The sequence below is a fragment of the Limulus polyphemus genome, unplaced genomic scaffold (genome assembly GCF_000517525.1).
Source record: "Limulus polyphemus unplaced genomic scaffold, Limulus_polyphemus-2.1.2 Scaffold422, whole genome shotgun sequence".
In the NCBI taxonomy this organism is placed as follows: domain Eukaryota; kingdom Metazoa; phylum Arthropoda; class Merostomata; order Xiphosura; family Limulidae; genus Limulus; species Limulus polyphemus.
In genome coordinates, this window is record NW_013666032.1 from 489,110 (window position 1) to 504,588 (window position 15,479).

At 31.6% G+C, this 15,479-nt stretch overlaps 1 protein-coding gene across 2 annotated transcripts in view; it reads left to right on the top strand.

The window, feature by feature from the left end:
* LOC106458154 (stromal interaction molecule homolog) overlaps positions 1-15,479 on the top strand; it is a 79,246-nt gene that overhangs the window by 46,180 nt on the left and 17,587 nt on the right. For both annotated transcript variants that reach the window (XM_022384301.1, XM_013917614.2), the window contains exons 2-7: positions 7,553-7,677; positions 10,676-10,790; positions 11,170-11,281; positions 11,547-11,662; positions 12,961-13,132; positions 13,818-13,908. In XM_022384301.1, coding sequence (XP_022240009.1) covers positions 7,553-7,677; positions 10,676-10,790; positions 11,170-11,281; positions 11,547-11,662; positions 12,961-13,132; positions 13,818-13,908 — 731 coding nt within the window. The remainder of the gene's footprint in view (positions 1-7,552; positions 7,678-10,675; positions 10,791-11,169; positions 11,282-11,546; positions 11,663-12,960; positions 13,133-13,817; positions 13,909-15,479) is intronic.

The window sequence follows — 15,479 nt, forward strand, 5'->3', positions numbered from 1 at the left end:
GTAGAAGAAATTACATGAAAGGGAGAAGATTCCCGGAAACGAAAGGTGTAGGCCATTCCGAGCTCAGAATTATTACTGTCTCAAGTTTGAAGGTGTTGTAAAGGAAAGTTATGTGTGGGTTATATAGGCAGAGGTCACGTGCAGTTGACATAACTAGTCAGTCGTCTCATTTAAGAAATCGGTGGTACAATATTGTTGTGCTACAAGTAGATGAGTATATCTGTTGAAATCGCGGTAGATTACAGACAAGAAGGTTAGTGCGGTGACATAAAGTGTGAGAAAGCAAGGTTAAAACAGTTATAAGCAGACTTTAAATTAAGTTTGAGGTCTTGAAGGATAAGGTGTTTTACAGACTGTGGTAGTAGAGATACAGAGTCCAAAAGATCAATAAAGCATTACTGATGAAATTGAATGTAAATCTTTTATAATAATACTCAGTTTTTTCCTGTCCTGAATTTGCACGTACACCTTACTATCTAGGTGCGCGTGTGCGCGCACTTTATTTTTAACGGATTTAAACAAGAGGTGTATATAAATATACTAAGTGGACATTTTGTACAACATCATGTCAAAGCTTATCAAAGTTTTTAAAAAGGTCTAACGTTATTTCGTAGAATAACATTATAAGCCTATTTATTAATAGTATTAAGTACGTTAAAGTTTATCCCTAACTAAACTAAAGCAAAAAAAAAAAAATCGTACATGGGTTACAGTGTTAATTTCTCATTATGGAATATAGGCCGTAATTAATAAAGGCTTAACTGGTGTTAGACCTTAGATAAGCGGACTTGAAGATATCGGCGACTGCGATTGAATTATTTTGTATTATTCTAGAAATCCTATATTTCAGGGCCAGGTGGTTAGGGCGCTCGATTCGCAATCTGCGGGTCGCGGGTTCGAATCACCGTCACACCAAACATGCTCGCCCTTTCAGCCGTGGGAGCGTTATAATGTTTCGGGCAATCCCACTATTCGTTGGTAAAAGAGAAGCCCAACAGTTGGCGGTGGGTCTTACACTGCTAAATTAGGGATGGCTAGCGCAGATAGCCCTCGTGTGGCTTTGCGCGAAATTCAAAAGAAACAAACAAACACTTTTTATACCTTTTTTAAAAATGGCTCTGTGCTGACGTAGTTTGAAATCAATCTATTTAATTAATTCGTGTGCTTAACTTCTCCTTTTTAGAGCTTATTTATATGTAAAATTTCGGGGTTAATTCTTGTCGAAAATGTTAAGTGACATACTTTTTGTTATTTTACAAGTTTTGGTCTATTTTAAGTAATGATGTAATTGCAACTCGCCACAGTAACTGTAATGTATTTAAGCGTGTAATTAATTAATAAAAATTCAAGGCTTTTGTATGTGAATTGCGAATCGCAATAATGATATTTAGCTTTAGTCTGTTTTTCATTGATGTATTGTCGTATTTCTACATGTAAAATTGTTATAAGAAAGGTAAAGTATGAAGCTCGCTGTTGTAATTAACAAAATCGCAACAATTTTACATATTTCAATAAATTATTGTATCGGTTACTAGGAACTTTCTACTAATCATATCTATTTTGAGTAATGACTTCCTAATCAATGGTTTCTGTGTGCGTATATTGAATTAACCTGTATAATTTTGTAGATAACTCTGATTGCAGAGGAGTGAGTGATATCCCACTAACGAGGCTACCTGACATATAAAGAATAATTGATAATATATTAATATGTTTTGTTTGTTTTTCGTAATTTCAAGATCTTGTCATGAGAGTCACGAGTACAGAGTATCCGAGAATAATGTTAACAAATTTGAGACACTAATGATTCGTGCCTCGTTACCGCCAATAAAAAAAATGTTCTTCGCACTTTGGGGCTGTTGATGCGTTATTAGTGACAGGCAAATCCCACTATTCGATTATAGTCGCTCAAAGTTGGCGGTGGATGGTGTTGACTAGCTGCATACTCCCTATATAGTGTCTATCCCTTAAAATTAGAGGCGGTTAGCGCAGATAATCCTCGTATAGCCTTGCGCAAAAATCCAACAAACATCTATCAGACGTAATATGAGTTATGTGCACAACGTCTGTTTCCCAGTGAGATCCTCTCAAAAACTTCGATTCATTAAAGACAAGCGTTCCTTTCAGACGTGTACAAATTACGTGTGTGTTTACTTGTCCCTTGCAGTTAAAAATAAAGTTATAAGCGGGAGAGCGGCACAAAATATACCTGAAACAGAACCTAAGGCTTGCAGATTTGCTGATATACTTGTTTAATTCAAATAATTAGGATTTCATTTGCATAATAATAATAACACATTTTACAAACGTTTTAATTATAATTAAAGTTTGATTACAGTGTATTTCAATATTGAAAAACACGTAATTTTATTAAACATTCCATAATGTAAACTAAGGTGTGGGTATGTTTTAGTCGCTGTTTTTGTATCCAAATATTTCTGAATAATGACAGCCGAGAATAAAAGTCACTATTTTAAACGATATCATAATTTCAAGACTAACCCAGTGCTATCTGAAGTATATTACAATATGATTTCCACTGACGAAGATCCTATATTTTTTACAGTTTGTAACACCCACTGTAATTTGTAATTTCGAAAAAAAAAAGGCAAAAGGCAAACTACAGGTTAAACATAAGATGTTTAAAGAACAATCCAAAAGTTACGCTTAAGTTAACTTTAATCCTCAAACACAACATACAAATACATTCGTAAATATGCAATAAAAAAGTGAAAATTCTACTGCAGTACTGAACACTACAAGAAGAACGATGCTTTGCCATTAATATTGTAAGTTGTTTAAATCGATTATACTATCGATTACGATAATCCAGGTAATGCGGTAAGTTCAAGTAATGGGTGATTATTAATGAACATGTATTTATAGGGTATTTCATGTGAAAAGTGATAAATTACAAGTGATATACTACCAAATGAAGCTAAGTGGTAATGAAACACTAAATACTACTGTATTACATTCATGGACATGGCCCTGATAAGGGAAGTATAAACAGTGTTTAAAATCATGCGTTTTACCCCTGTTTTCACTAGCATTTATCAGTTTAAAATACAGTAAAAGAGAGAGAGGAAGAGGTCTAAATAGCATCTGACCTTCCCAAGTTACGACGTAAATATCAATCCGGGCAGCACATACACAGTAAAAAAGTATGTCATTCATTGCAAGCTACGTGTAAAAGGGAGTTTTAGGATTGAACTCGTTAAGCTTTTTATAACTGTAACCTTTGAGTACAAATACATTTATAATTCTTTGTGTATACATATAAACATACACGTGATGACGTCATACTTATTGGTCAAGCATCGTTTCGAAAGATATATTTAGAAATTTGGATAAGGTCAGAAAATCGTTGCCTTGAACTTACAAATTTTCTCTAACTCAGTATTTTCAACTGGATTTGTCAGAAGACCCCCGCGTCCGGGCTTTGCGACCCCCATTATCTCTACAAGGATGAAAATAATCGTAATGTTTCTTGGTGCAGTTCGTCATAGTTCATAACAAAGGTGATATGTGAACTAAAAGAAATGTTCACTCAGCACAGACAGCTCGTGATCCCCTGGAAACCTGCTCGCGACCCACGGTTTGAGAAACACTGTTCTAACTTCTAGCCACCACGAACTGGTATACAGTGTCTGGATTTAAAGATAATTACATTTAACTTCTTGTTTATCATTTCTATTCCCAAGAACCATAAGCATACTTTGACGTTTTTCACACTGGCTCGGGCGATACGTGGTTTGTAAGCGTAAATCTATAAAATGTTTGATATTTCCCATGGCTTTAGGGATAGGGAAATGCCTGGTAGCGAAGATGTTAAGGGTAACATTTTTTTATTACACGATGTTATATATGTGCGGTTGTCTTATGAAATGATGCGTAAACATTTAAAGCAGTAAATGATATCGAATTCTTACATCAAAGTTGTTCCTCCTGCACATCATTTGATGAAAACGTTTTAGGGGGGATTATATAATATAGATAGATGTATAACTTTTGAGTCATATTAAGTTCAAATATCCTGTGCTAGTTTGCAAGAGACTTGAATTTGTTTGTTTTTCAACTTTACCATTTACATCGTTAAACTAGTAAAGTTGTCATAAGAACAACTCTACAGTTTTCGTACAATGTTTAATGGTAATTAAACAGCGCATTTAAGCAAAAAGTATCATTATTTCAAGATTTGTAACTACTTTTTTACACCATTTCATCAGTCACAGTCTTGTAGGTCACACATAAATACATAGTGCTTTTGTTTTCACCATAAATATAGACAGTAACGTTTGTCATAAATTTACATATTTATCGAGAGAACGCCTTCGGTCCTGTAATGATGTATGGTTGTAACATTTTACTGTAGTTAATTAGCAAAGCTTTGTGTATATTTCAGAATTCGATTTTATAGTGATGCCAAAAGAAAACCCCTCGAGACATTTGTTTCTCACAAGCGTCAAATGCCACTTTTATCTGATCCTGCCATCGAATTTATGTGATTCTGGTTAAAACAATTAAACATTTAATCATTAAATTGCTAATTCTTTCACGGCGACTATATTTAGGTGTTTTTTATGTCGTTTTTTTTTTTTTCTTTTCGCGTGGCTGCGCCATCAGGTAGGTAATGGCGGTTACTTCTTACTATTCTTGTGTGTAGATATCCAACCAATATAAAATGACAGTATGAACGCTATGGAAGTACGTTATGACAGTAGCTTCCCTTTGATTTATTTACCAATTTAGTTACACATTTCTTTATCTTACAATTTTATATCTTTTATGTTTTCTTATTTAGTTACCTGAAATATTCAGAAAATTAGCGTACACGTGAGACTTGCGTCACAAATAAATTAACTTTGAAACGTAGCTAAATCTGTCATGGTTTTATGCTTAATTCCTTATAGGGCTTCAGTACACAGTAGGCGGCAAAGTTAAGGATGTGGTAACAATTATTTTCCACATTCTGTTTAAGTGTGTGGGTCGTATAAAAGAAACCAAGTAGATGTTGACGTTTTCCGACCTTACTGATAATGCATAAGGAAAATATGCAAAATTACGAATACCTCATTTGCTGCTGTAAAATCGCAAAACATGCATTCTGTAATACAAGACGTTTGTGTGTGTGTGTGCCTACATAAATATGTATATATTATTTTTATTACTGTTCCACACCTAAACAGTGTAATAACCCTGAGTTTTTGTAATGGATCCTGGAATATATGGCGATAATGGCACCAGGGATAAGTAAAAACGGAGGAAAACGGCACACTGAAAATACCACAATTTTTTTTTCTTGAAAGAAAAATATTAAGGTTATATGTTTACGATTTTTTTTGTATCTAAAATATTTTCCCACGTTGCATTATTACTGGTGCCTTAATTACCAGTACCCATTGGGTCAGCGGTAAATTTACGAACTTACAACGCTAAAATCTGGGTTTAGATTTTCCGTGTCCCCCAATGAGACGGCGGTAAATATACGGGGGTTTGATTCCCCGCGGTGGACAAGAGCGCAGAAAGCCTATTGTGTAGCTTTGCGTTAAAAACACGCCCACACCCACGTTGTTTGTCAGATATGATGCTGTTTCAGTCACGAGTTTTCGCTTAATTTTTCAAGTTATAAGTTGTTAACACTATTAAATTTCAACATGCTAGTCAAGTTTGGTAATAAATAACGTTTTCTATTTTGGGGGAATCAATACATCTGGTTTACATAGGACGTTCTTAACACTTGTTAGCGTGGGATAAGTCTACACACTTTAGTTTACCTTGCATAAAGTACTATAAGATTGTTAATAATTTTCTTGGTCTTGCAAAGAATGCTCATTTAGTCATCTTCTTTCTATTCCAAATGATCGAAGCAGCTAAGTGTATGTTTCATCACAAGCACGAACTCGGAACTTAGAAAAAAAAGTAGCTCATTTTAAGCCATTATGAGAATTTCAAATGACACCTTACCCATTTCTGAGATTATTTGTTCGTGTTGACCGTTACACGTGTTAAGTCAGGGAAGTATTTAGACATTGAAATACAATATAAGGTCTCAGTAAACTATGATTTAACAAAATTTGTCATAATATAAAATTTTATGATTTATTTTACTGATATGAAAATATCCAAATCAGAAAGATATATTTTATTTCTTCAATTAATTTTTCTTCTTTTTCAGTACAAGTATTGTACAGAATGAAAATTCTTATGTAGTGACAAGCCTGAAGAGGAACGCTGTGTATTTTTTTTTACATAAAAATTACCTTAATAGAAGTTTTATTTAACTTTTCCGTGATTATTTCAACTAATCAAAGTTTATAGATAGTGATCTTTTTAAATAAATCCTCATTTATTACAGGACTTAAGGACGGAATGTAAATAACTAAAATAAACCTAAAATCATACTATAAAGAAAGTTTTAATTTGAACAAGATAGTCCAAACCAAGTAAATTGTAGTCCCAATTGCCACAGACCTACTTTTTGACAAGATGGCAGTCTATGCTTGATATAAATTCGTTCAATGATTGTCGTCAATTTACAAATCCAGTTAAACAATTACAGAAAAAAAGGTAAAATTGTATGTGATGTTTAAAAAGGTTGGTTAGTTTAAGAGATAATTCACAATTTTTGCCATTTCCACCAGAATACAAAAGAAACTTTTTCACGGTCCCCACCCCCCTCTGAAGACGTACTCATAAAGTGACAAAGTTTATTTCAAGTAGATATTAGTAGCCATCAGCCATTAGAAATATAAAATTAAAAAATAAAGGGTGTTAAAAGCCACAAATTTTGCAAAGTTTCTACTAGTAAGTATTTTTTTTCTGAGTAATTTATTGACAACAAATGGCTATTTGTCGACATATAAAAGCATACACAATCACCTTCCGCAGCGTACCTTTAGTGCGTTTGTGAAAATGGCGGAACAAGATGAATCGGGTTTTTCAAACTTAAGGATTTACAGGAGTCAGAATTGATATTGTAAATACTCGGTTATTAATATGACATAAATTAATATCATTAATCGCGAATATTTCAGCTATTTATGTAACATCGACTAGAGTAACTTATCAAAAAATTATCAATTTTTTCTGACATCCTATTGCTACGATAAGCGAATATTAATATTACTGAGATTTTAAAATTCATTCTTTGAAAGCAACTATAAATAGTCAACACGTGTGTGGGTTCAATTCCATTTTCGAGTGTTGTTATTTTATTTTTAAGAAAAAAGTGAAATTGTATTAGTAGTTATTCAGGTAGTGCGAGTGATATGAGTTTCTACTTATTAGAGGGAAGGTACCCTTTCTTAGTTTAGTTTGTATAAAGTTTATAAACACGGTAACAAATTTCATGTGATCATTATTATCCATTATTTGACCCAAATAAGTGGTATTCAATTCATTTAAAAAGTGTTATATTTTGTAATGTCTACATTGTCGTGGATGTCTCTGACGTAAGTAACATTAATAACTAATTAATAACATTGAGCTAAGTAACATTAGTAATTGTTCTATAAAATTTTATATATTTTCTTTTTCTTTTATTGATTAGGAATCAGCTGTAATGATCTGCTTGGAGCTTGTAGCGACATTCCTGGATTTGAGGCCATTGTTGCTCTACATCGACAACTGGACGATGATGCTAATGGGAATGTTGATATCACGGAAAGTGACGAGGTAACAGCTTAGTTTCATACTTCACGGGTGTTTTGAAGCGGTGGAAATGAATTGAAAAAATGAAATTGGCTTACGTTCAATTCACCCAGAGAATGGTGGTTCCTGACTTCCTACGTAAATTTTGTCATTACTGATTATAAAAAAGAAAAAAAAAACGTAATCATTTTAACTCTGGGATTTCATTTTGTGTCTAAACTAAAGACATAAGGATGCATATCATAGTGATTTTTTTAAGTTCTGCTTTTAACCATATGACGATGTTAGTACCGCCTAAGTCTCCGTGACAGAAGGTGAAAATGTTTCTCCTCGTATTTCGTAATTGTTTTTAACTCGGCTTAGTAGTTAGCTTGCCCAGATTGTGAATCTGAAGATTCATTATTCGAGTCCTGTTGCCTCAAACAAACGAGTACCACACTTTAGAGTTATAGAAGCGTTGTTAATGTTAGAATGATAGTGAAACCTCGCTATTTAGTCGGGTAAAAGTAGCTCAAGAGTTGGCAGTGGATGCTGTTGACTAGATACCTTCCATCTAGGGTAAAAGTAGCTCAAGAGTTGGCAGTGGATGCTGTTGACTAGATACCTTCCCTCTAGGGTAAAAGTAGCTCAAGAGTTGGCAGTGGATGCTGTTGACTAGATACCTTCCATCTAGTCTATCACAAAATTCTATAACAACTAATCATACTGCTTCTACATCTAGCGACCTGATACTATCAGCACCACATACACATTATAACAAATAAATCAATTGAAAATGTTCTTTCTCCTCAAACCCGCTAATTCTTTTAAACTGTTATCATGAAAATTAGTTTTTGCTTATACATGCACATAACTATTAATTTGTTTTTAATTTAGTTTTATCCATTCCTAACAAAAGTCACTATACTAAATTTCTTATGATATTTTCTTGTTTTGTTTTTTGTAAGTGGCATAATAATTTGGCAGTTTAAATTAGAAATATTACTTTTGTTAATGGCATGCTCGCCTAAAGTCCTGTTACAGTCAGTCGTTAATTTGCCTCAAGAAAAATATACAAGGACAAACTTTTATAGGCAGCGGTGGGATTCAAATATTTTAACAACAGGTTCTCTCACTAGCAGCATGTAAAAATATTAGATATTAAAAAAAAAGGAGGGGCCAGAAAGCCCCCCCCCCCATCACTGAGAAAATAAAAATTGGCCATCACGGATAGTGTTAAAGATTCTTTAGAAACTTTCAATTAAAAAAGTGTTTTATAATCTTTCAACTTAACTAACCGGCTGAATCCCACCACTGTTCATAGGGCTAGTTATTGCTTCAATGTTTGGGGCCTTGTGCTATTTAATTTATTATCACAGGTTTTTAACACCTTTAACTTACAGTTAGGCACCTAATTTGAAAAAAATGTTCTTTGACAAGGGGGATGGACAAATCCCTCCAAACTCCTCTAGTGCACACTCTGGGAGTTGTAGATGGGGTCTATGTGATTAAAAAATGTAGATAAACAACTTAAGTGCTAACAAATGCTTCCACTTGTTCTCAGTAATAGAAAATTTTATGATGTTATCTTTTATTTTTTTCATCCATATACAAAACTTTGGAGTTTTAGCTACACATCATTGCAGAAAGAAAAAGTACTTAAAAAATTTAGATGTGGTATGGAATTCTAGTGTGTGGAACCACACACACACACACATATTGAGAAATATATAGAAAAATCTTGTCAAAAGTGTGAGCCTGTGTAACTTTTACCATATAAATTGTGGACCAGTGTAACTTTTACCCAAGAAGTTATTGACCCATGAAGGTTTTACAAAATAAAATATGAACCTAAGTAGTTTTCTCCAAAGAAATTGTAGATTGCCATAGTTTTACAAACACAAAGAAAAATGTGACTTGTTCTGTTTTACCAATGAAACTGTGAGCAGATAAAAGTATTGTGGATCCGTATTGTACGTGCACCAGTACATGTACGCATGCAATATGATATTCTTATGATCAGCAAATCATCTGTAAGGTTTGAATAATGTTGTCTTTGTTTCAATGAGTTACAGTGCTTTGTAAAAAACTAACGCTTACATTAGTAGCACTTTCAAGAATAAAAGAAGTCTTTGTTGTTGTTTTTTCCAGATTTCTATAAGAGCTTCTCCACAACTGTGTTGCACATGATTAAAGATTTATGTTACTTAATGCCCATAGAGACCTCTTCATTATGCTTTTCATCCTTTTTTATTGTTGTACTCAGTTAAGTGAGAATAAACTTGTTGTTAGTATTGCTCTTTTATTTTCATAAAAACTGTGATAATCATAATCACTAAACTAGGTTTTATTATCAGGAAGTCAACAGAGTATAATTTAATTAAAAGTTTTATGTTTCAACATTTGCTTTTGGTTGGGAAGTGAGTATATACGTATAACAAACCAAAGAATCAAGAAACCTTACACAGATAAATAAAGCAAGTAAAGAGAACATATAATTTTCTTCTTTATATATATTTTATGAAGTTTATTAATTTCTAACTACTAAGTGAAGAACCAGTTATCTTTACATATAAAACAGTTTTTGGTTATATATAACACATGAAGTACAGAAACTTTAACTTTAATTCAGACACTAGGTATAAAGAATCAGTTGAACACTACTATTTTGTATAGTTCAATCGGTAACTATATATTTATAGACTCATCTAAACCTTTAGTGTATGTATGTGTTAAGGCAAGCAGGAGGAGTTAAATATGTTTTGTTTGGCATATCAGGATATATACCTATGTAGTAGTTATTGATTGTTTATATTGATAATAAAGTTTTCAAAACAATCATTCTGAAAGGTTTTTGGCCAGTAGTGAAATTATTTTAGGATATTAACATAAGTATTTTTTTTTGTTAAAAACACCTTGGAAATTTCATAATTTTAAGAACAGAGGTTTTTTCTATATTTCATAATAATGGTAATGACATTTGATATAGTATGTTACTTATAACTTTTTCATAAAGTTAATTTCTAAATTTCCTTTTTTCAAGTTTTTAAGAGATGAACTACATTATGAAAATGGGTATGAAAGACAAAAAAGCTTTCATGGTAATGACAAGTACATTAGTATGGATGAATTATGGAGATCATGGAAATTATCAGAAGGTAATAATAGTTTAAATTATTCTATATGTTACATGAAGATTGATTTAACTTAGCTGTAAATTTCAGTCCAAAAAAGATGGTCTTCTATTAATCAAACTTTTTATGTTATTGTAAAGTTTAATCTTAGAAATATTTGATATTTCAATAATAATAAGAATTGAATAAGTACTTTTGTATGAAAAACAAATTCTAAAATTAAATTTTCATCTCTTTTGAGGTCATTTTGTTTGTGTGAGTCAGTCAGTCATTTTTGTGATGTTTTTTTTATTTTTTCACAAACTGATCTATATTCCTGTAGTTCTGTTAATGTACAATTTTAATATAATTATTTAAAATCAAAGATATTGTGTAGGTCATATTCATTTATGTATATATTTAGTTCATAATTGGACACTAGAAGACACTATTGATTGGCTCATCACTCATGTGGAGCTTCCTCAGTACATCCAAAACTTTCAAAAGAATGCAGTTGATGGCTTAACTTTACCAAGGTAATATGTGTAATCAGATAATATTTGTTACAAGTTTGACAATCTGTAGGTTATTGTGTTTCAATAAGTGAGCTTTTTTAACATGTATATATATTTTATGTTTATTTTCTTCTTATTTTTGGACAAGCAAAATAAGAAAAAAATGTGCATGAACTTTCTTTTAACGTTACTCATATGATTCTATCCATATCCCAATGTTCATATTATACTATTTTATTGTTAAGTTTTGTAATAAAACCAATTTTTAAGATTTCTCTATCTTTAGAATGGCCATAAATGACCATCATTTTGTGAATTCAGTTTTGGGAATCAAAGATCCTATTCATAAACAGAAGATAGTCTTGAAGGCAATGGATGTGGTCCTCTTTGGACCTCCACGTTGTGAGTAAATTATATGAATTTAGAAAAAATTATGATTTATTCTAGTATGTTGCATAATTATAAACGTGTTTGAAAAGCAGTTCAGCTCTTCAAATAACCAACTTTATAACAAATTGTTATAGTCTATAAAAGATAAATTATGTGTACAATTATTTTTTTTATCAATGTACTTAAATATTTTTAAAATAATGCTTTTTCTACATCTTTTTTTTTTGTAAAATTAGTCATTGTAGTTTATGTCACTGCTTCTTCTTGTCAACTACATGTGCCTTACATTGATTATAGCAAAATATTTTATATCATAATAAAAGAGCAATAAAACTGTTGTGGTTCAGTAGGAAGATGGATAAGTAGTTTTGAATAGTTGAAAACTAAATCATGTTATACTAAATAAATTTTAACATTTTGTATGATTTATGTAATCTCTTTATCTGGTTAAACTTGAGCATAAGAATTTAATATATTTTCTAGTGTGTGGGTGTAGGTCGTATATACAAAGAATAGTCACATAATATTATTCCCAATTGACTAGAAAAAAATTAAAATTCCAAGTTGTTAGAAAAGTAAAAATTAAAAAACTATAGAAAGTATGTCAAAAGAGCTGTAAGATCAAATTTGTCAAATATGGTTTTGATTTTGGTTATATACTGCAAAATATAATGCTTGTAATCTCTACCACCTTGTTTCCTTGAAAGGGGTCTGAGGGTTGCCTGGAGGGGGTCACCATTTTAACCACTTGCACCACTATATATAGTGTGGTCTCTGTCAGTCAGTAGACTCTAAAATGACATCATATAAGGGATGCTTAACATTGCAGTTTGTGTTATCATGCATGCCATGAATCACAAGAAGAATAATGCACTCTGTAGGCTACAACACAGCATGACATATGAACTTAAAAAGCAAGAAATAAGAATATTTGTTACTTTTAATTTTGAATTTATTTACTATTGAAACAGAACACTTTGGGGGACCCTGCACAAGTATATCTAGTACATACATGTATTTGATTGTAGAAGTAGGGTTTAATTTTATTAACAATATTTCAATTATTAATCATCACAGTTTAATCATTACTTCACTTTTGGAATGCAAAATAAAATTCAAAATTTTTAGACAGTATTGAAGTAATTTTCATTCATTTTAAATAGAGGTGGTAGTTCATACAAAAACAGTATTTGATGAAAGAAATTGGTCACTGAAGCTAGCTTATAGCTTCTAATAAATCTTGAATTTTGTTTCAAGTGTGTAGAAGTTTAATATTTCCCGCATATGTATTATATTTACCTTTCTAACAGATCACAATTATGTAAAGGACATTTTGCTGGTGTTGTCACTAGTACTTGCTACTGGAGGCTGCTGGTTTGCTTATATTCAACACAAGCTTTCACAGAGACAGTTGCAAAAGATGATGAGAGACATGCAAAGCCTCCAGCAGGCTGAGGAGACTTTGTTAAAATTACAACAAGAGTAAGTTTTGGTGGCTATATTGTAAAAGCTCATATTATAGTGATTTTGTAATTCATTTTTTATCAGCATATAACTGTGACTTCCTTTCTTTGCATCACTTAACTATTTCTAACATTTCTGAAACAACACATTTTTTTTCCTCTTTTTGTGATCAGATTACTAAATGGACTGGCACTTTTAACAAGTAAAACCATACCCTTAGCACTTGAATAATTATCCCATACAATTGAATGCAGGTGTTCAATATTTGAGATAAAATAGATAATTTTTCTACAAAGCTTTCATGAAATGTCATGTTTATCATTGGTTTGCATATCCAAGAAAAAAAAGGTTCTGAATAAGTCAGAATATCTCCTATGGTTATATTTCATGACTGTACCTGTAGCATTTTATATAGTATATGATGACACATTATTCTTTTGAATAAGGCAAAATATTCCTTCTGATGTTTGAGCAGATATTTTGAAAGGTCATCTTGTAGATACTCATCTGTTGACCTTTTACTCCAAATTTTAATGCTTTAATACTAATAACTTTAGAATAAGAAAAGCACTGTCTACATTTTTGAATGCTAACAGTTTACTGTATTGATAATGTAATAAAATTTATTATTTTAAGTTTAAATAATATGGTACATTAGCTGAAAAGCTTGTGTTTACAATGGCAAATTAATATTTGTTTACAGATTGTATAAAGCAAGACAAGAGCAAAAAAGTGTTGTAATTGAGAAGCAAGATTTAGAAAAAAAGTTGCAAGATGAAATTGCCAACTCTCAGGTATGATGAAGGAATACTTGTCAAACCACTTTTTAAATTTAAGATCCACTTAATATTCTTCTTAATAATTTCTTACCAGTATTCTAACTACTTCCAAGTTATTTTGAGAATGCAGTAGAGAACTTGGATGAACTTATTAAGGTTGTGCAATTTCGTATTGAGTTATTAATTTTAAGTTAGGCTTATGCTTGTTTGCCTTATTGCTATAGTATCAAGCAGATACTAAAGCAGTAGCCCTATCTATTAAATGTTAAGATGGCAGAATGGAACATCAGTATTAAGCCCAACTTACTGTTAAACAAAATACTTAACTTCCTTGTCTTAAAAAAATCTTATATTGTATTGAATTATTTTAATTTTAAACAATAAGAAGCATCTGGCTTACTTATTTAAGCCTTTATCGCTTTTTATAGATTTTTTCTTTTTAGGTTGATGATAAGAAATGCCATTCAGTAAAGCTATGTAGCATTTTAGGTGATGAGATTTATTTAGTATAGGTTTTGTTTTCACACACACACATTTGATGCTCATTCATTGCAAAGAGTGAACAAGGCTGCTTAAACCTTTCAGGTAGTTCTAATACACATGGCTTCTCAACTTTGTACTAATGCATATTTGTTCATATTAAGTAATAAAAATTCATACCATAACTTGCCATAAACTTCACTTTTTACAATTGGTATATATAGCTACCCTTAATACGTTGCACAGAAGTTTCTTAATTTTCTGAACATGCATTTTCCTCAAAGACATTTTTAAAGACTTGCATAATGATTCTATAGTGGTATCAAGTGATATATATACATGTGATGTTTTCAGTCTCTAAGTAGGACCATAGACCAGTCTGATTTCATACAAGAGAGACTACTTGTTCTGCTGAAAGAGAAACAAGTTTTGAATATGTTTACAGTCACCAATGAGGACTTTATAAGTATGATGTTCAATAACATCACTTTATTTTGGAACCACATTTAAATTTAAAGAATAATTTTATTCTACATGAATATACTGTTAAAATATTCTTAAAAATATATGGTGCTCTGTATTGTAAATGTGCTCTTTTGAAATAATACTAGTGGTGTTCATGAAAGTACCTTTTCTGTAATAAGAATTAAGATATATTGGTATACAAAAATGGAAACAACTATACAATATTTGACAAGAAAGCAACAGAGAAGAAAATCTATATCATTGGTATTGAAACTATGTTTAAAAAAATTTTGATGAAATGAAAGAAATCATAGAAAATAATTTTCTAGTAGATCGCGCACACGCACACTGAAACTTGTCTCTTCCAGTATTGTATCATTTCTCTATCTGTACATATCTAAGTGAAATTTGTCTCTTCCAGTATTGTATGATTTCTCTATCTGTACATATCTAAGTGAAACTTGTCTCTTCCAGTATTGTATGATTTCTCTATCTGTACATATCTAAGTGAAACTTGACACTTCCAGTATTGTATGATTTCTCTATCTGTACATATCTAAGTGAAACTTGTCTCTTCCAGTATTAAGTTTCACTTAGATATGTACAGACAGAGAAATCATACGTCACTTCCAGTATTGTAT